Here is a 21,709-nt window from a genome sequence, read left to right as displayed (position 1 = left end):
GAAGGCCATCATTTTCATCACATGAAACTTGAACTGATAAACAGCAAAGTAGGCCATCATACACCTGCTGCACAACTATTACAGAATTATTTTCTGGTGATCCTGAAGGGGGGACATGTAATTCTCAAGACTGGAATATGGAAAATTAAAGCTATTTCAACAAAACAATATGGATTATCATCTGCCTGGGGAAGAAAGGCATGTGAACACACCCATATTAGCACGTGTACCTCTGTGCAGATGCATGTGTGTATACCCATGAACAAGCTTGGTCACACACACACAAACATGGAGAAACACACACATGCACACACAGAGCAGCCATTTCTGCATTATGGTCAGTCCGCTGATGATTTATTTTGGTGACTGAAATTGTGTTTGACATTCTGTTTCACAACACACAAATCACATTCCTTCTATGTAAAATGACAGCGATGACTATATCTGACTTTCCATTTCACTACATGTAATTCATACATGTTGGGTCTTTCAGATTTTACCATTTGTGTCAAATAGATACCTGTATACTGTGTATGTCATACGTGTGTGTACCTGGATACTTCAATTGCTGTGCAAATGCGCGCACGTGTGTATGTGTGTGTGTGTGTGTGTGTTAATGGAGCTTTCAAATGAGTTTTGCAAGTAGCACATGCAGGTCAAACCAATGTTGCCTGACACATGTTTCTGAAAAAAAAAGTCTTAGAAGCTTTCACAATGGATTGGAAGAATAGGACATATAGTTCAATGGACTAAAACCACTTTACACAATGTGTGTGTGTGTGTGTGTGTGTGTGTGTGTGTGTGTGTACACATGCATGCAAAAGCAATGCATAGACACATGCATTGGCTGAGAGAGAGAAAGGTGCCCACACATTCACAAACATTCAAAATCACATTTCCAATTTTATTTGATCAATGATTACCAAGGCTGACCCTTGCAAGACTTCTGTTGAACTATCCAGACTATATAATTGTTATCCAGCACAGCTGAATATCACTCAAACCAAACACCCAGATCAATACAAAGTCTCCAATGAACCTGATTTTAGGGCAAAGTGTCAAGCAATGTTGGATGTTTTTTTTTCCTTCCCCCATTTCTTATTTTTTCAATGAAGACTGAGCCATGTTCAAGACATTCATAATAAAAAAATAATTCATATTAAAATAATATTCCCCTTAGTTGGCCTTCCTGGTTGTTGGCTACAAGAAAAATCGATTTTGTTTGTATCTGTTTACACAATTTCTCTGTGTGTGTGTGTGTGTGTGTGTGTGTGTGTGTGGACAGGAAATGAAACTCACAGCCTTATTTCCACACATACATGAACACCTGTTCCGACTGCATTTTCTGCAGAAAACCCCTTTTTATTATTATCATTTCTTAACATACGTTTGCCACTAGCTTTCAGTTCAGTTTAAATTTGATGGAGATGTCACCCCCGAAAACGGAGTATGGCTGCCTACATGGCGGGGTAAAAACGGTCATACACGTAAAAGCCCACTCGTGCGCATATGAGTGAACATGGGAGTTGCAGCCCACGAACGCAGAAGAAGAAGAAGAAGAAGAAGAAGGAGATGTCAAAGCATGTGGACTGATCCATATCCGCTACACCACCATTTTCTGTTTAAATTGATTGAAGAAGAAAATAAAGCGTTTTATACTCAAATGAAATGAATTGAAGTGAATATGCTGTTGAAAAAAATAACCCAAAAGTAAGCCTGATCACCTCAAAAACCGAACATGCTGATCAGGCCTAGTCACCAGTAAAACCCAGTAAATCTGCTGAAAAATGGGTGAAAAAAAAATGTCAAGGCTGCCAATAAGTATGGGTTGGGACAAACATTTTGATTCTTAAAATTTTATTTTAAATACTGCAAAACCAAAGAGCAGGCAGAACTCTTGTAAGTTATTTTAAGAACAGATATCTGAGCCATTCATTTGATTTTCTGCAATAAGGCCTATCAGAGCAGGCCTTAGGAAAGTGTGGAAGTGATACCCAAGGCTGATTGTGGTTTTTATGTGGAGAGAGAGAGAGAGATTGAGACGGAGGTAAGTGTGTGGGATCAATGGTTTTAGAGTGGATACTCTATTGTCTATACTGAAAACGGAGTGTGTTTGTGTATTAGTGCATGTGTGTATGTCTGTGTACACATGCATGTTCATGTGTGTCTCACGGTCTGAAATAAATTCTGTTGTTACTATCATATTCAAAACAAAGATCAAGCTCACCAAATCAAATCTTGTTTGAGAGGGCGGAGGGGAGAGGGGGAAGCAGCCATAGGCACTGTATTTTTGGGTTTTTTTCAAATCCGATCACACATAATTATCTTGAAGGCATGCATGATCAACAATGTAAAAAAAAAAAAAAAAAAAAAAAAAAAAAAAAAACCCTTAAAAAAAGGAAAAGAAAGGGGGAAAAAAGTGGTTTTGAGCGAAGCTAACCTTGTCAGAACATTCACACACACACACATGGTTTCCCTCATACAATACATCAACTACAAACTGCAGTTCCATTGACACTGTCACATAAACATGTAATTCTGCACGTCTGTTAAAAGCATCACAGTTTCCCATTTAAACATTTGGACAACAAACAACAAATGCTATTAAAAAACACAAAAAACACAGGTACTCTCATATATTACTAGTCCCTGGGCACCATGTCTGACTGGGCTATGGACAACGTTATCTGAATATCATACAATATGTAATATAAATATACAAATATATAAGACCTGGACTGAAACGAATACCCTCCCAAAACAGTTTGAATAATATGAAATGAAATCTCTTTCCAAAATTTATGGACATCACTTTGGAACATGAATAAAATCAAGATATGCTGGGGTCATGCTCTTGTCAGTAGTTCAGATCTGAACAGAACACCCCTGAACCAGATCTATTTCAATTAAATTAACAACCACAAAACTACACATATCCAAAATAACAGGAAAGATAATAGAAACTGGCATGAGTGGAATTGAAAACACTGAAAAACTGCGAAATAACAAAACACACAAAGAAAAAGGTCTGTCCACCTTGTCTTCTTACTTACAAGTCACTTACATAAAAAAAAAAAAAGCAGACATGATAATGCAATCTTGTCCGCATGTGTAGCAAGTAAATTTAACTTCTAAATATATCCAACAATACACATTTTCTCAACAGCTTTTTTTGACGTACGGTAAAACGGTAAAATAATGTGCATGTGCTATATATCTATGTTGAATCAATACCATCAATACTGTACTTTTGGTTCTATTTGTCTGACATTATAACCATGAATAAAAAAAAGAAAAAAAAAAAAAAGAAGTAAGTCATTGTCACTGCTTTCATTTGAATCAAAATCTTACACTTTGTTGTTCATCATCATACGTTTAATACTCTCTGAAAAGCTACTGACTTGTTACCACTTTTTATGGTACTGTTTCCGAGCAATTTACTGTGAAATGTTTAATGCACAATAGTTGAGGTGTGCACCTCAATAATAGTTCTCTTGCCCATTCCCCCTTTAAATTTACCTAAACCATGTCCGCACATAGTCATAAATGCAGCATCAATCACTTTCCTGCAACACATTTGAATGTTCAGTTCTAATTAGTCATGATTGCACATTTGGAGAGCTTCACGTTGTAAACTAATACCATTGCACAAAACATACAAACTATCTTTACATTCAACTTTGATGAACATTTTGCAACAAAAATAATATCTAACTTTTGACGTACATTTCACAACAAAAATGAACATTAACAGCATCTCGAGATATCCCTCACCAATCTCATGTGATTCGCCTCTCAAAAGTTTTATGAGAAAAAAGAAAGGGAGTAAGGAGAGAGAGAGAGAGAGAGAGAGAGAGAGAGAGAGAGAGAGAGAGAGAGACAGCCAGCCAGCAGGTGACTAAAACTTCCCATGATACTCAACTTATAGATGAGGCATTGAGAAAGAACCTGGTGTGTGTATCTGTGCACGCGTAAGCACATTCAACACATTGCAAAGCTTGACATGACACAAAACATGCATTTACACACAGAAGACATTCATCAAATAGCAGTACCAACATAAAACACACTTACACAAACCAACACACACTGATAAACCAGTGTCAGTCTCCCAAAAAAGAAAAATGTGAAAAAAAAGCACAACATGAAGCTCCACCACCCAGAGACTGCAATATACATGTGTATACAACCGACCAAAGAAATACCAATATCCCTACACATCAAAGCCTGTATTCTGACATGTATGTCAAAATGACAGCAGAACAAAACAGATTCTTGCACTTAATATGCAATGGAATTTTTTTTCGGTCACTCCACGCCCTATGGTCTGTGTATGTAAAGCTGTTAAGAGGAATTAAAAAAGAAAAAAAGACAAAATGAGAACATACTAATCTTTTAACATCATCCATCTTTTATTGTGCACTTATACTCCACACAACCCTCAAGGCATGAATACCCCATGAACGCCCTAAGACTTATCTTCTCCCAAGTCCATCATGTTAATTCTTCTTACAATTTACAGTCAAACTTTATCCTGCCTATCTCCTCTTGAAAGTCATTGTGCACCAATACTGAATATTAACAGTAACTCAGAACTTGAATTACCTGCCTAGTACTGTTATTCAGACTAGATTCCATCCTGTTTCACATCTGCCACATGTCTAGGGGAAAGGACACTGGCCAAAGAGCTTCTCCTTCAGAGATACACTCGAACACATACAAAAACAGCCTCACTTGCTGTATCAAATGTGCATGTGTCTCATGCTTTGTACAAGGAAAAAAAAAGTCATAAGGATACAGTGTGAACTTCAAACATACAGCCAGACATTATCGATGCTGTTCCAGATATAAATCGTTACTGTACTGCAAGGGGTCCACATATAAACTGTTACTGTAATACTCCAGATATAAATGATTTTACTTGTTTAACGAGTCTCATAAAAAATTCTGCTGGAAATAATTTTCTTCTGTGTGTGTGTGTGTGTGTGTGTGTGTGTGCGTGTGTGTGTGTGTTGTAGGCACTTACTGTTTGTCGCTGTTTGTCCCACGTCACACAAGCACAAACTGTTCTGTAAACATTCTAATACATTACAATGAAAATTTTTTTTTTAATTCAGATGCATTACAACAGAGATCTTTTTGCATGAATTATTAACAGAAGCAGTTTTACTGAAAGACTGAAACTCTATGTTGATAAAACCAATTCTAATGTGCGCACTTAAGAGAAAAATGACAGAGCAGCAAGCCACAGAGGGAAGCGGGGGAGGGACAGGACTGGAGAGACTTGGATCAGGGAGTGAGGGAATACTGAATCACGTAACATATCATAAGAATAACTTCTTGCTGTTGAAACCAGAACAGCTAATATTCCTGGAAGTAAAGCATACACTAAAGACTACACACAGGAGACAACCAGGTACAGTCCCCTTCATAACCTTCTGAATATACATCTTGGCAACAAATATAGTGACAGAATGCAACGAAGGTGGACAGTCCAGATGGGTTTAATGCCTTGTCAGTGGCAAACCCACAAACTGAGGAAAGGAATGAGTGTGGTCACCATCTTCCTGAAGTTAACTACACTGGACAACAAGTGTCTTCCGGTGTACAATTTCACACAGTACATGGCCTTGTATAACAGCAGAAAACACACAAAATCAAGTATCTTCCCCTTTCACATTTTCCATCTGTGACAATACAATGAACTCACCTTGAGTCTATCTATTTTGATGCTGGAAATTTTCAGTTGTACATAAAAAAAAAAGTACCCGAAAAAGAACATAAAGTTGTGGATTATCTGCAGTTAGACTGCATTTTGACAGGCTTTGTTCCACAACTAGTTATTGACAATGATGGATACTGTCACCTTTCATCTTTTTCACTTTAAAGGCCTAAAAACTGCCTAGTACAACCCCAGCTTCACACTACTGTGGTTGTGATATGTCACTTTAAACCCTTGGCTGTTGCTGACAAGTATGCCTGCCAGAAAAGGGCTGTGACCTCTCTAAAATAAGATAAAGATGATTTGTCTGTGTATCAGCCAATATTCTTTATTCTGGACTTTTCCTCTTGGGATTATATGACCTTTGTTCAGCAAAATCTATGACATCACTAAAATGTGCACAACCAGTTGTAAATGCAGTTAAAACTGATGCCACGCTGATTTAATTTCAATGAAGATCAGCAGTCAAGGACTGTTGAAAGACCAACTTCTTTGTAACTCTTTCTGTACACAGTGCAGCGTTGTCTGTTCTCGCATATCTTGAGCTGGCCCTGACTTTGTTAACTGGTGTTAGAATACATTCTTTTTCTTAAAAGCTGACCAAAAAAAAAAAAAAAAAAAAAATCAGACACAAACAAGATTTAAGAATAGCGTAATTCATGATGAGGGCCAAGAAACTGTTAAGACACAAACTATTTTCAATGATAAAAACAATATTTTTTAAATAATAAAATGGGATGCAAAAGCCAACACTACAATCAAGAAGGGTGGAAGCACATTTATCTCATCTGGAAAATAAAATCATTCTCTGATCATATGAACATTACCAGCTTATCAGTCAGATGCAAGTATCCTTTGTTTCTTTCTTAGACATGTTTTGTTTCACAACCACAGCACAAAAGAAACTGTTCACTCAAATTGTCAGTCTGCTAAACAATGACTTATAACAGATGCTCAAAGTTCAGAGCAGTTCAATTACTACTATTATAATTCTAAACAAGAAGTCACATGAGTAATGCACTCCCCGTTCCCTGGTTTACATACACATGGTACATGGCCACACTTTTGATGTTTCACTTTCAATATCTTCTCTGATATCCCATTCTGTTCTCCCTACTCAAGACATTTTTTTTCTTTTACACAACAAGCTCACAGAAGTCTCTTAATGTCACAAAAGTGCGAAGTTCCATACACAGTTACCCTAGCATTCATTCAAATACTGATATAGATAAAATGAAGGCCCATAGAACAATAGTTTCAGCTGACAAACGTTTTTCATCATAAATAACCCCAACATTCTTTGACTGTGTATCAGGCTAAAACGAACAACACACTAAACAAGACAAAGTTAAAAAAACAAAAAACAAAAAAAAAAAAAAACCCAACAACAACAACAAAACAACTAGACAGAAGCAGCTAGAGATTAGCTCAAAAGCCATGGAGAAAACGATCAGGTGATGAAAACAGGTGTTTCAATATTCAGAACTTATAATTCACTTTTACCTTCCAGACTGCTTTAGTAATCCTACCCTACTAAGTTCATACAGAAAAACAATGCCCACAGACACTATGTTTACATCAATTTCTGTTTAAGGCCATTGTTGTGCGAACTGTAAGCCTACAAAGATCACAAGCCTTACTACAAGAGTGGGGGGGAAGTGGGGGAAGCAAACCCAATAAAAAAACAATCAATGCAGGCAGTGCCAAGTTGGGAAGTTATCACATATGTTTCGGTTCAAGCACACACATGTCTACAACCCCATCAGAGTCCAGGAGGACGGAGCCCTTCATGACAAACTGACTGCACTGGGTCCTTGTGAGCAACTGACTTGTGGGCAAACATAACTCCAGTCCAGTCGCTCTTTGCTACACCGTCACTGTCACAGCTCGCTGAACGAGGTTGACACTCTGTTGTTCCACGCACTGAACCATTCACATCAGATCATACCATTCACTGTACCAATGGTTACAGAAAGTTGACACAATCTGTCACAAGTGTGTCTTTCTTTCGCACCATGGCACCACTGTACAAGCCTTTTGAGTTAATGAGCATACATCCCACAACACACTCACTCACAAACATGTACACATGCACACAAGCATGCTCATTCACTCTCTGTCAGACATCCACTGGTTGTCCTTAGATGTGTAAACACTCAAATCACTCCCTGGACTGGTAAAACAGAATGTAGCCTGATTCTGAATTCTTCTGCATATCTGAAGGAATCCCATAGAACTCTTCTATTTGGCTGGCATCAATTTTCTGAAAACCATAAATGTTTGATTATTAGGAAATGCAGACAATTAACATTTTTTCATTAGAAAGAACAACAACCAAACAGCATATAAAATCAGATATTATTTCAGTAAGAATCTAACATTGTGCTTATTACTATGGGGCTCAAAGAGTAAGCTTGCATATCTGTGTGTGTGCGTGTGCATGCGTGTGTGTGTGTGCACGTGTGTGTGTGTGTGTGTGTGTGTGTGCACGTGTGTGTGTGTGTGTGTGTGTGTGTGTGTGTGTGTGCAGTGCATGTACCTGTGCACAGGCATATAAATGCATGAAAAAACACACAAATCGAAATGTGTGCCACAATGTAACAGACTTCTATGCCTCACACTGTAAATGTTGTTCACAGAAAAAAGCCAGGCAACCATACTTACATCAACTATGTCATCATCAAAAAGAAGCCAGAAACCATGACTCTTCACAATGCTGATGTAATGACCTCGATTGGGGCCTGACCCACAATGCACCACAACAGCCACCAAATCATATAGTCGTTCTGGGTTGAATGCATCGTCAGACTGCAACAAAGAAATGAAAGATTCAAACCTGGAACATAAGAACATACTGCCTGCAACACTGCATACCCATCCCATTTGTTTGGCCAGTGGTAAGTGATCAACTACAAAACCAGAGGCTTGTTTCCTTTTTACCTTTCACTTCAACAAGATATTCTGATCATTGTACAAGTTTTCAGAAGGAAGGAAAAAAACAACAACAAAAAAACACACCAACAAGAGAGAGTCCATCTGCTAAGTCTACATATAAAATTTGTCCCTGCATAAATTTTACAGAAATTTCCAAACTACCTCCACCCTTTAATCTGCTGTGGAAATTTCCTTACAGTGGCCCACACTCCCCATCCACTCTTTTGACAAATTCAACAGCATTTTTTCAAATCAAAACAGGCAACTGATCCTTGGGATTGAAAACAAGCATACTAATAATCTGACTCTTCATACCGTATAATTCTTCGCACTTACTGTTCAAAAATAATTCTTTATACAAACTGTACAAAGAAAATTTGTCAACAAACTGTACAAAGAAAACCCATCACACAAACTGTACAGAGACAACACAAGGCAATAAAATGACAACTCACTGTATTGAAAAGCCTTAGTTCCAGTGGAAAGACAACTCGGTAAGAGACTTTGATGTAACGGTTCAGATGCTCCATGTATTTGAAGCGCTTTAGGTGAAGTGCCAGGATCTGTGGTAACTTCTTCACTCGCATTCTGCAATAGATCACATAAACTGACATAAGCAATAGGGTTCTATGAGTGCATGTGTACTCGTGTGTGTGTGCATGTGTGTGCACATGTGTATGTATGTGTGTGTGTGTGTGTGTGTGTGTGTAAAATTATGTTTATGCATGTGTGAGTGAGAGAGAAAGGGAAAGAGATTTCTGCCTTAAATTTATAATGGTATATTCTGTTTGTAAGATAAGTGTAGCAATGGTACAAGCAAAAGATTTTTTTAAAGTCAATGTGGTTTACATTGCAATCCATAAGTAATTATCATATATGTTACTGTATCTCTTTTTCTTTTAAAATAAATGGGTTTTCTTCCTTGATGTAAAATATTTTTCCACTCATAATCTCAATTCTGACTTAACAGACAATGACAGTTATTCTGATTCAGTTAATATAATTGAGTCTTCTAGTTCTATAAAATCAATTCTGGTTCCATAATATGCACAACACTACCACCTCAAAACCTGATTAACATTCTATAGCTATTTCTTCTGCAGTTCTATGTGACCCCAATAAAATGTTACCACAGTCTAATTTCCTGTATATATGAATGAATTTGTATAGAGCATGTAAAAATTTCCACACAGGTTGTGTTCACATGCCACCCACACACAAACACACAGAGACAAAAACAACAAGAAACAATCATATGCCTGTACATCAGACAGCAACCACACACACATACACACAAAGTGCAACTGATTCAGAAAGAAGGGGTGGGAGTGGGGAGGACGGAGTGCATGACTTGGCTAACACTGCAAGTCATACGTATTTACTGCTTTTTGTTTTTCAGAAAGCAAGGCTCAAGGATCAAATTCTATGTAGCATTCTACTGACCTTTTTTGTGCCTCCTGTTTGGAGCAGCAGACCTCACAGTAGTACTTGTGTTCTGCACACAAAGTCTCTGTGTTGCTGAACCCCCGCAAACAGCTGGTGATGGAGGTGTTCTGCTCCACATCCACCGACAAGTCCAGAAAGTCTTCATCCTTGCTGCTCACCTGGACAGATAGCAGGCAAAGGAACGAATCGTTACCTTTGTGGAAAACGTTGAAATGACAATGGAGAGTGATGGCTGCATTAACTTTGTGGGAATTCTATATTGGTGATGGAAGGTGACAGCTATATCATCTTCATGGAAGATGTTATAATGAAGATGGAGAGTGATGGCCATATTATCTTCATGGAAGATGTTATAATGAAGATGAGAGTGATGGTCATATTATCTTCATGGAAGATGTTATAATGATGATGGAGCGTGATGGCCATTATCTTCATGGAAGATGTTATAATGATGATGGAGCGTGATGGCCATTATCTTCATGGAAGATGTTATAATGAAGATGGAGAGTGATGGCCATATTATCTTCATGGAAGATGTTATAATGAAGATGGAGAGTGATGGCCATTATATTCATGGGAGATGTTATTATGAAGATGGAGAGTGATGGCCATATTATCTTCATGGAAGATGTTATAATGAAGATGGAGAGTGATGGCCATTATCTTCATGGGAGATGTTATAATGAAGATGGAGATTTATGGCCATATTATATTCATGGAAGATGTTATAATGAAGATGAGAGTGATGGTCATATTATCTTCATGGAAGATGTTATAATGGAGAGTGATGGCCATATTATCTTCATGGAAGATGTTATAATGAAGATGGAGAGTGATGGCCATATTATCTTCATGGAAGATGTTATAATGAAGATGGAGAGTGATGGCCATTATCTTCATGGGAGATGTTATAATGAAGATGGAGATTTATGGCCATATTATATTCATGGAAGATGTTATAATGAAGATGAGAGTGATGGTCATATTATCTTCATGGAAGATGTTATAATGGAGAGTGATGGCCATATTATCTTCATGGAAGATGTTATAATGAAGATGGAGAGTGATGGCCATTATCTTCATGGAGGATGTTATAATGAAGATGGAGAGTTATGGCCATATTATATTCATGGAAGATGTTATAATGAAGATGAGAGTGATGGTCATATTATCTTCATGGAAGATGTTATAATGAAGATGGAGAGTGATGGCCATTTATCTTCATGGAAGATGTTATAATGAAGATAGAGAGTGATGGCCATTTATATTCATGGAAGATGTTATAATGAAGATGGAGAGTGATGGCCATTTATCTTCATGGAAGATATAATGATGATGGAAGGGAAATGGCAATACACCTTCCTGCTCCTTCTCTCTATCTGAGCACTTTTATCAACCTACTGAGTCTGGCTTATTCTTCGAAGGATTCGATTTCATTTTCACTAAGTTTATGGATCTGATATCTACTGCACTTTAAACAAGAATATTAATAACAATAATAATAATATTTTATTTTTACATAGCGCTAAAATACAAGCATAAGCAAGCTCCAAGCACTTTACAATCCAGTACCTAAAGTGAAACAAAAAAGCATATAAAAAGTAGTAGAAACATAAAACAGAATCATTAATATTATAAAAACATGATGCATAAAACTCACAAAGTAACATACTCTCAATACTACTACAACCGTTACACTCCAACACTCACACAAACACACACACACAGACACACACATGATTAAACGGCTGAGATAACAGCAATATTTTCACTTATACATACATATAAAAAGAAGCATAATTGTAATTTGCATGCCATAGATTTCGTAAAAATTGTAAAATAAAGTTTTGGATAGAAATGGTAAAAGGGGTAAAAATCAGCGGTCATTCTCCCTTTTGAACCACACCACCACCATCCATCTACCCACCCCCATTCTCTGACACTCACATTGCCATGAGCATGGGACAACAGCACTATTTGAGTTTTGACAAGTATTTTTTTACAGAGATAAGTTTTAAGATTTGCTTTAAAGGTAGATCGATGAGTTGTTTGAGAGCAATAGGCAGAGAATTCCAAGTTGTTGGGCTGAAGACGGAAAATGACCTCTTTCCACAGGAGTTAAGGAAGTATTGGGGAACAGTTAGCTGGGAGTAATCAAGAGATCTGAATGTTCTGCTTGGCAAGTACAGGTTAACAAGTTCAGAAAGATATGAGTGTGTGGTATCACAATTCAGGCACTGAAAGCATAGACAGGCAACTTTACATTCAATTCTGGCTTGAACAGGCAACCAATGAAGTGTCCGCAGGAGAGCAGTAGCACTCTCTATCCTCAACTTTTTAAGGACAAGTCAAGCTGCACTATTCTGTATTTTCTGGAGGTTGTAGAGTTTATCATGGGGAAGGCCAGCTAAGAGAAAATTGCAATAATCTAGGCAGGATAAAATGAAGGCAACAGCAAGTTTGTTGGCAGCATCAACAGACAGGAAGGGGCGGATTTTACTAATGTTACGAAGCTGAAAGTAAAGAACTTTACACAGGTGGTTCACAAGTGTTTCCATTGTGAGGAATGAATCCAGGTAAAAACCAAGATTTTGCGGACAGAACTAGAGAAAGAAACAAATGATAGACATTGTATTTATCTGCTTCAGCTTATTTTCATTACCAGTCAACATGAGTTCTGTTTTGACATCATTCATTTTTAGTTTGTTTTGTTTCATCCACCTTTTACTCTCATGTGTGAAAAAGGTTTAAAAAAAAGTTTGTTTTTCTGAAATCATTCATCATCAATACGTCATTTAATATTCAAATTTCAGTGAGTTCCATTCACAGATGGGCAATTCTTATTTGCATTAGTATATCAATAATTGTTTGTTTGTTTTTTTAATGTATACAAGTCATAGACAAGACAACTTCAAACAAATATATTTTGATTCACATCTTTCGGTTTCTTTTAGTTTGGGGTTGGTTTTTGTTACCCAAGATCTCTGAGGATCAAACTGAAGCATCACCAAAAGAATGTGGTGGGAGCAAATCATGAACCACTGACCGTTTCACAGTTGAGGCATCGTGTCTCATTGGTGAGGGTACCCTGGAAGATTTCATGAACCCAGGTGGGGTCAGGTTTAGTGTTGGTGTTGTCCTGGCCCTGTGTCACTGCTGGCTTGCTGTTGGCCTTTTTCTCCGCTGCAAGCAGAAACAGCACACTTGCATAGTTATTCCTGTGTCTTTCTACTTGACTGAATGTATTTTTCTACACTTGAGTTTGTTTTTCTAATGTTTGAAATATCATGATGAGAAGAAAGATACTTTCACAGGTTCTTGTATCATTACATAATGGTACTTAGTTTTAGTACTTCTGTAAGCTAATTCTAAACCATAAGCCAAAATAAATTGCGAAGAAAGACAATAAATTATCTTAAACTGAAATATTTCTATGGCCAAATACATCAACCAGATTTTTAAAGAAAAGTGAATCAGCAAACCAGCTTCTATTGTGCAGTGGTTACTCCAAGTCAAGTCATTCCAACCTGCTATGGGGTGAAATGGAGAGACAAAAATAATGCAACCTATCAGTGCCATTCATTTCATGGAATATTTTACAATGCCTCCGTATATTTAGTGCCACCATCTGAAAGTTCCAAAATTTCTTATTTTCCTAATAATCTAGCTCAACAAGGCATGTAAATCCCAAGAATTCATTTGTCCACTGATTTTATTATGTTTCAAAACACATACTGCACCACATATCCAATTCCATGCAAATCCATCAACTGGTTCAGAAGTTACAAATGTTTATCTTTACCATGTTGCTTGTTTGTCCGTTGTGCACCATTTCTGCCAGAGCTCTTGACACCAATTTAGTGTAAAAAATTCACTGTGATCTGCTGGAAGGATGTCATTCCTTTCTGGTAGGAAACTATATCTGGTTTCCCAATCAATCAATCACTGTGTTCAGTAGTGGGCTCAACAGATACACACATTCAGTCTAAAAAACATTATCTACTGAACAAACCTATTTGACTGAACAGTAATGCAGTTTCCTCTTGTGGCTGACATTTATTTGACCTGATAGTGGTAGTTCCCTTTGGACTGCTGAGCTGGGACCACAACAGAACAAAAAAAGTAAAATGATGACAACCACGGGGCATGGAGGACTGAGTAGCACATCCACACAGACCCATACAAAAGGAAACCAAATGCCCCTTCTCTCCAATGTAGAAATGTACCCAACACAAAAAATAGACAGACATGGTCATACTTGTCACTTACCCTGTAGCAAGTCTGCCACTGTGTTTAACAGGTAATTGAGGAACTCGTGGGCATCCTGTTGCATGTAGTTATCAAACAACTCTGAAATCAGTCAAAAACATTACTGAAATATTTGAACACACACACAAAGTCACACACAACCACACTAAAGTATAAACAAGGGCCACAATACCTTTCTCACTGTTAGTTTTATGTGTCAATGGATGCAATGCATGGAAAAATGCATATCCAACCAGGCATGAGATTGGGAAATTGTGACTGTCTGAAAGGTGGGGGCATGGGGGCCGCAGAAGGCCCCCAGTGGGGGTCCATGGGGTTTTTCTCAATTTCAAACCATGAAATCTGCACTTGCAGGCCACCAATGCTGCTGAGGTATTCCAACCCACAGAAGACAAAAAATCAGTCCATTTCTTCCTAAACTGAAGTGTTTCTGCTTCCAGACCTGTAAAGTCAGCCTTGGAGGCATGATTTTCAAAATCGTGTCTTGTGTGTGTGTGTGTGTGTGTGTGTGTGTGTGTGTGTGGTTTCAATGCAACTCTCTGTGTGTATATGAGAAAGAGAGACAGACAGACAGACATAGAGATTGAGAATAGGGGTCGGGCTGGACATGGCAGGAAAGAGTTAAGTTCATGTATGTGCACTACTTTAAATACAACTCTGTGTGTTAAAACTTACTCTTTGTGCGAGTGAGTGAGTGAGTGAGTGAGTGAGTGAGTGTGTGTGTGTGTGTGTGTGTGTGTGTGTGTGTGTGTGTGTGTGTGTGTGTGTGTGTGTGTGTGTGTTTTCAAGGAAAATGTTCTTAGCACACAAGTTTGCAATGTACCAATATAACTAACCATCTGGTCTCTTCAGCTGTAGTCTCTGCTCCACTGACATGCATGCGTGTTGGTTGAGGAAAGAAAGGGGGAAGTGGAATGACTAGAGGGAGAAGGGGGTGGGTCTGTGACTGGTTATATCACTTTCAAGCAGTCAAGGATTCTCAGCTGGAGCTAGTGGTCAGTGTCTTGGCTCAGTGGCAAAACTGCCACAGTCATTGACAGTGGTTTCATACCCTACCCCACCCCCTTTCCATCAGCACTGGTAGGAGACTCAAGAGAGAGGGGATGGGTACCTCAGCAAATCATGAAAGTGAAGTCTGCAGGAGGCGGGCGGGGGTTTGGGGAGTGACTTTTTTCTCTCTGAAATCAACTGCTCTTCCATTGAAAACAGCAGATCTGCTGAGAGTTCCCCAGCATGGACTCTGTGTGGTGTGTGTGTGTGTGAGTGTGTGTGTTCAGGGGAAAAAGAAAGAGAGAGAGAGAGACAGCAAGCGAGCGTGAGTGCGCACACACGTGTGTGTGTGGTTTCAATTCAACTGTGTGTAAACAAGAGAGAAAGAGGGAGGCAGACAGAAAGAGAGGGGAGATGGTAGGAGGAAAGAATGCAAGTTGTATTTGTGCATGTGTATGCACTGCTTTCAAATTCAATAGATCTCTCTCTCTTCGCGCGCGCGCGTGTGTGTGTGTGTTTTCAATACAACTCTGTGTGTATATGCAAGAAAAGAGAGAGACAGACAGAAAGAGGGAGAGAGGGACAAAGAGACAGAGAGAGAGAGGGGGGAAGGTGGGAGGAAAAAGTGCAAGTTTGTATGTGTGCATATATGTGCACTGCTTTAAATACAATTCTGTGTGTGTGTGTGTGTGTGTGTGCGTGTGCGCGTGTGTGTGTGTGTGCTTTCAATCTCTGTGTGTGTATGTGCTTCTTCTTCTGCATTCGTGGGCTGCAACTCCCACATTCACTCGTATGCACATGAGTGGGCTTTTACGTGTATGACCATTTTTACCCCGCCATGTACGCAGCCATACTCCGTTTTCGGGGTGTGTGTGTGTGCTTGAAAGAGAGAATGTGTGTGAGTGTGCGGGCACATGTGCGCATTATTAAGCTCTGTGTGACTGTATGAGCGCTCATATTATGTGTGCACATGCGCAAGTGTGAAGGAGACATAAATTTAAAAAATTGAGTATGTATATATGTGAATGCATTCATGTTGTTTTTTTTTCATAGTGAGAGAGAGAGAGAGGGTGTGTGTGTGTGTGTGTGTGTGTGTGTGTGTGTGTGTGTGTGTGTGCGCGCGCGCGCGCACGCGCATTCAATTCAGCTCTGTCTGTGCGTGTGTGTATAACGGGCTTTGGTAATCTGGCCAGCTATAGGTCTCAAATCTAAATACACTGACTCTTGCCATGAACTGTTTCTACAGAAGCCTGGCTGTGTCATTAAAGGCACTGACATCAAGAAGTTGCTACAAAGTTTGTTTCAATCGCAACAATGTTACTTGTGCATACAGTGGCAAACCTTGGCAGCTTTTGCTGAATGAACAGAGGGTCAAGCAGATGTACCCACGGCCATTTTGTGGCTTGACGGAGATCGTGCACTGGTGTATCTGTGCATGCGCGCAAGTTTGTGTGTGTGTGTGTGTGTGTGTGTGTCATTGTGCGCGCTCACATGTCCGTGTGCGTGTGTGTGTGTGTGTGTGTGTGTGATCGACCGCATGTGTGTGCATGTGCGTGAGCGCGTGCTTTTCACAGTGCCTTAGGAAACTTTCAGACTTCGATTTTGGTGCTCTGACAAGTCACTGGATCGCCTCTCAAGGGGTCAACAAACAACGCTTTCGAAAGAGCATTCCTTTTTCATTTTTGACAGATCATCGGTAAACAATACAGAACGGCCCTTCGGCTTTTTTTTTCTTTCTTTTTTCTTCTAGAAAACGGACGTTCCGTTTTTAATGCAAATGTGAAAACAGATTTCCGTGCCTGGACTGAAGAGTTGCACCCATACAATCTGACACCAGTCACACTTGGCCTTGTCAATTTTGTGAATGGCATCGCCTACCTGTAAAGTTATTTTTTTATTCTTCACTTCTGTTTTCACAATCTCATCTTGCCAGACCCAGTTCCACTTATTATTCACTCCTTTATCCATCTCTGCTGCAAAAATCCTCTAATCCTTTGTGAGTTTTCTCATTTTGTCAATGACTGAAGATGATCGACGAAATCGGGTATCTTTGCAAGTCGTGAAGCCCGCGAGCGAGTTTCGTAATCCCGACCGAATACGGATAAGCTGAATGATGACAGAGGAGCAACAGAACACTTATTCTCAATTGGTTCGCTTATCCAAACATGGGGTATTTTAGCAAACGCTGTGGGTCTGTCTTGTTGATCGGCTGGACAACGTTCGTGCAACCTTTGTGGGTCGGGAAAAAAAACCTCAACCCCCCCCCTGATTTTCTCAACGGATTTACGCGAATCTCAAAAATGGCCTCTGGAGCCAATTTTTGGTCAGAAATCCAACTTTAGTCGGAAATATCTCATGCCTGCCAACAACACCAGCAACAAAAAGAATATTACAAGCAAACATCTTATTTTCAAGTTCAAACACATTTGTTCAATGACTTCTTTAGTGTTGCATAATGACAAAGTGTTTTTCTTATTTGCTTTTAAGTCCATGTGTCTGACATCAACAACAGAAATGTCTTAAATTTTAGTGGTCAATTATTTTGTATATAATTCACACAAGAGTTGAGTACCAGAGTGAGGTACACAGCAGTGTTGTTATCACTCAACGTGTGTGAAACAGGTTATTACTAGTTAGGGTACAGATATTTTGTTACTCTCCCTTTTCACGTTATGTGCTCACTGAAACCAGGCCACTGGAGTTTTTATGTCTGTTTAAAATAAAAGTTTAGTGCCAACAGCCAAAAACTGATAATAAAAGTAGGTAAAATGCTGATACCCAAATGTAAGCACAATTCTTATGCACAAACCATTTTCTTTCCTCAGTCGGGTGATAAACTTCTTTGGTGCTATGGTGCCCACTTTCTTTTTCTGTGTGGCGATGCTGTAGAACAGGTCAGCCAGACAGGTGAGCAGGGATTCCTTCTTCTGGTTCTTCTGCTGCTGCTTGTACTGTAGCACCTTCTCCCGAAATCCACGGCAGAAATACAGTGCTTGCAGTACTGAATTGCAGTAGCAAGTGTTGCCAAACTTGTAACAAAAGAAGAAGAAAAAAAAGAAGACTGAATAGAGACCGGGGGAAAAACAACCAACATTATGCTCAAACATTAGATAGCAAATTATAGCAATGCTGGTTTGGGAAGCATGACACCAAGATCTATTCGCAACTCTTTGTGTGAGTTTTATCCTTAACCATGATATTACAAATGACATAAAAATATATAATAAAACAAGAGAGGCAAGGCCTTAACTACTTCAAAACTCACTTGTGATACACTTTAAAAAAAAAATCCAAGCTTTTCATGTATTGAGTATAATTTCAAAATGTAATGTTTAAGATGAGAAAGATCAGTTTAAATCAAATTAAGTCCCCTAGCATTAATTACAGAGTAATTTCCCTTTTTTAACCAGCTGCACCAAAACGTTTGCAAAATAAAAAAAACTTCCATGCTTAGCAAAAGAAGTTCCTGTTTGAACAAAAAATGATTATAATGACTGCTCTTGTTCTTGGGTCAGAATATCAGATCAAAGTGCCAAGTTTAGAGAATACAAAAAATATAACAGTAAATGCAGTTTGCATATAATCAGGCTTCATTTTTAATTTTTTTGCGCGCATCCCAGAGGTGCAATATTGTTTTAAACAAGATGACTGGAAAGAACTGAATTGTTCCTATTTTTACGCCTAATTTGGTGTCAACTGACAAAGTATTTGCAGAGAAAATGTCAATGTTAAAGTTTACCATGGACACACAGACACACACACACACATAGACAACCGAACACCGGGTTAAAACATAGACTCACTTTGTTTACACAAGTGAGTCAAAAAGACTAATATGACACAAACCCAAAAATATTTACTCTTCAATCAAAATAATTCTTACTATGACAGTAAAAACACCACACATGCATATACACACTTACAAACACATACTTGTGCACATAGGGCAACATTCACAATTCTTTTTATTCATCATTAATATGGTGAACAGGCTGAATGTGGATGGTGCCATACAATAATAGCATACTTAATATATACATATATGCAGCAATACAAATTGTTACAGTATAAGCCAACCAGTTCTGTTAACAAACCCTAAGCACACAGACATGCAGATCATCAAACAGAAATGACAGGATGACAAAAACAAGCACCTATGCAGGCACACAAAATATCTGCACATTGTTCAATTAAGCAACTTACATTGACAAGTCCAAAGTAGTGTTCATTAGCTGGAAATTGCTCTGACCCAATTTCCTTCTCCAGCTGGGAGGCATTAGCTCCCTGGAAGCAAACAACAGTTCAAACATAATTTCCATTAACTCTTTAAATTCTATTTCATTAAAAAAAAAACAAACACACACACCAAAAAACCTAATACTGTCGGTTGCATTGCAGCTTCATGTGTTTCCAAAACTAACCAGCAAAAGAGAACGGAAGTTTTTCAAGCAAGATTTCCGCAATTAAAAAAAAATTGGTCTGCAGAATGAAATTAACACTGGGGGTTTGGGCACCAGTAAGTGAGTAACTGAGTTAGTCTACACATCTGTTCAAGCACAAACTGGAAAAATAACTACTCTTAGTAACTGTCAGTCTTAGTTAAAGCTTAACCCAGATCTTACAAAATTTGAATACTAGACCATGAGACTAAAAGTCCAGCTCATGACTGTCACTATCAATCACATATCCATATATCTTAGGGTTTTGGTGACTGTGACCTGGTGACACTGACTAACCAAGGGCAACTCCATATTCCCAGTCTTTTCTTATTCAACAAAATGGCAGAGATCTTGAAACCACAAGGAAAGATGGATAATAAGCCTGTGAGATCTTGTACTGTTGATGGCAAAACAGTCATTAGTAAACACTGTACAGTCTCACGAGTGTGGTGCAAGAGATCGTTGATCGTGTGTGCGTGCGTGCATGCCGTTTTCTTCATCCTGTGTGTGTGTGTGTGTGTGTTTTCTTCCTCCTTTATTTTTTTCTCCTTTTAGACGATCATTTCATATGGGTATACATGCACCATAACACATGTTTGTATATTAGAACTATTCGAATACTGACGATGTCATGTATAGAGTCTGGTGACAACAGTGAATAACCCTATTTATAAACAAAACCATGTGGACTAATACATATGGGGTAATTATGGGGAACTGCGAACAGCGTGAAATTGCGAATGATTCGTATACCGCCCCAATTCGAAGTGTTCTTAACGGTTGCATTTTACAATTTAACGTCTGCTTCAACCTTTTCCTAATACCTTAATGGATATCCAATTCAAAGAACCAGTCAAACATCAGCTATTTCTGGCTGTTTCCACGCTATTTCTTCTCTTTGCGCACCACTGCCAACCAAGGTTACAAACGTTCTCTCAAAATCCTAAAATCAAGGGAAGCAAGATGTAGGACTTGAACTTTGACACAGGTTAATAAAATAGTTTTATTTGATCAGATATGTTGAATGCACATTACCAGTGCTGGGAGGGAGTTTAAGAAAGCATACAAGTGACAGATTGGAACATCAGTTTAACAGGAATCTGCAAAATACTGTCGTTTGCAATTAGACCATAGGATATTTTGACGCAAGTCTATTTGCAAACGATGCTGTACAGTTACAGAGCACTCTCAAAAGAGTGGGTTTGTGTGTATGTGGGCTGTATGTGTTTAAACGTCTGTTCGTGTGTTTGTGGGCATGTGTGATCAAAACCAACAACAGTCGAGTGGGATGTTCCAATAATATGTTATATCTAATGAGTTAAAGACCGGCTTCTGTTTTAATTGTCTACATGTACCCAAAGCCATCGTTCGCAATTAGACTTGCACTGTCATACGACATATTATCTTTTCAGTACACACGTTGATCGTTCGCTATTACCAATTCCTTCCCCACTGAGAAAAAAAAGGGCAGATGTCTCATCTGCGCATAATAAACTCAACGCAATGGTCAGGCCTTGATAGCTTATCCAATGCTTACCCAAGAGGAGGGTTGGGAAACCTTTTACATGGAAATTATATAATCTTATATGAATATATGTTGTAATCAGACTAATGACTAAGATATTAAGTAAGGTTTTAACTGGGACCAGAATTTAATCGATTCTATTTCGCTGGATCAATACTTTTATTACAATAAGACCGATAAGCATAAATTTTACGAACCATCTCTCCAGCTACACAGCACGCCCCAAACTTCGGGGTAATGGTCGCTATTTTTGCAGTATGTGTTGCTACTCAAAGGTAAACAATCGGTTCCGCTTGAGTTTGCGTCTAGCTGTAAGCCATATTGTTTTGAAGTGAAGGATGATGGGAACTACGCCTATTGGTATCAAACACCAGTTTGAAAAAG

General features: G+C 38.6%; 1 protein-coding gene across 1 annotated transcript; it reads right to left on the bottom strand.

Moving 5' to 3' along the window:
- Positions 1 to 368: 368 nt before the first annotated feature.
- On the bottom strand, positions 369 to 21,675 carry LOC143284061 (ubiquitin carboxyl-terminal hydrolase 12-like). Its single transcript, XM_076590673.1, has 9 exons — positions 21,523 to 21,675; positions 19,565 to 19,645; positions 18,171 to 18,390; positions 14,372 to 14,452; positions 13,149 to 13,285; positions 10,100 to 10,260; positions 9,112 to 9,244; positions 8,387 to 8,530; positions 369 to 7,985 (listed from the first exon to the last, which is right to left on the bottom strand). The coding sequence occupies exons 1-9, from the start codon at positions 21,523 to 21,525 to the stop codon at positions 7,884 to 7,886; spliced, it is 1,062 nt and encodes a 353-aa protein (XP_076446788.1). The 5' UTR covers positions 21,526 to 21,675; the 3' UTR covers positions 369 to 7,883.
- Positions 21,676 to 21,709: the final 34 nt, after the last annotated feature.

This window comes from Babylonia areolata, chromosome 7 (assembly GCF_041734735.1).
Source record: "Babylonia areolata isolate BAREFJ2019XMU chromosome 7, ASM4173473v1, whole genome shotgun sequence".
Classification (NCBI taxonomy): Eukaryota; Metazoa; Mollusca; class Gastropoda; order Neogastropoda; family Buccinidae; genus Babylonia; species Babylonia areolata.
This window is presented reverse-complemented; position numbering and strand designations above follow the sequence as displayed.

Bases quoted from the DNA above. Each gene is read 5' to 3' on its own strand.
- LOC143284061 (XM_076590673.1), bottom strand. The intron at 8,531-9,111 runs GTGAGTTGTCAT...TCTTTGTTGCAG, and splicing joins AACTAAGGCTTTTCAATACA to TCTGACGATGCATTCAACCC. The intron at 7,986-8,386 runs GTAAGTATGGTT...TATGGTTTTCAG, and splicing joins TTGATGATGACATAGTTGAT to AAAATTGATGCCAGCCAAAT.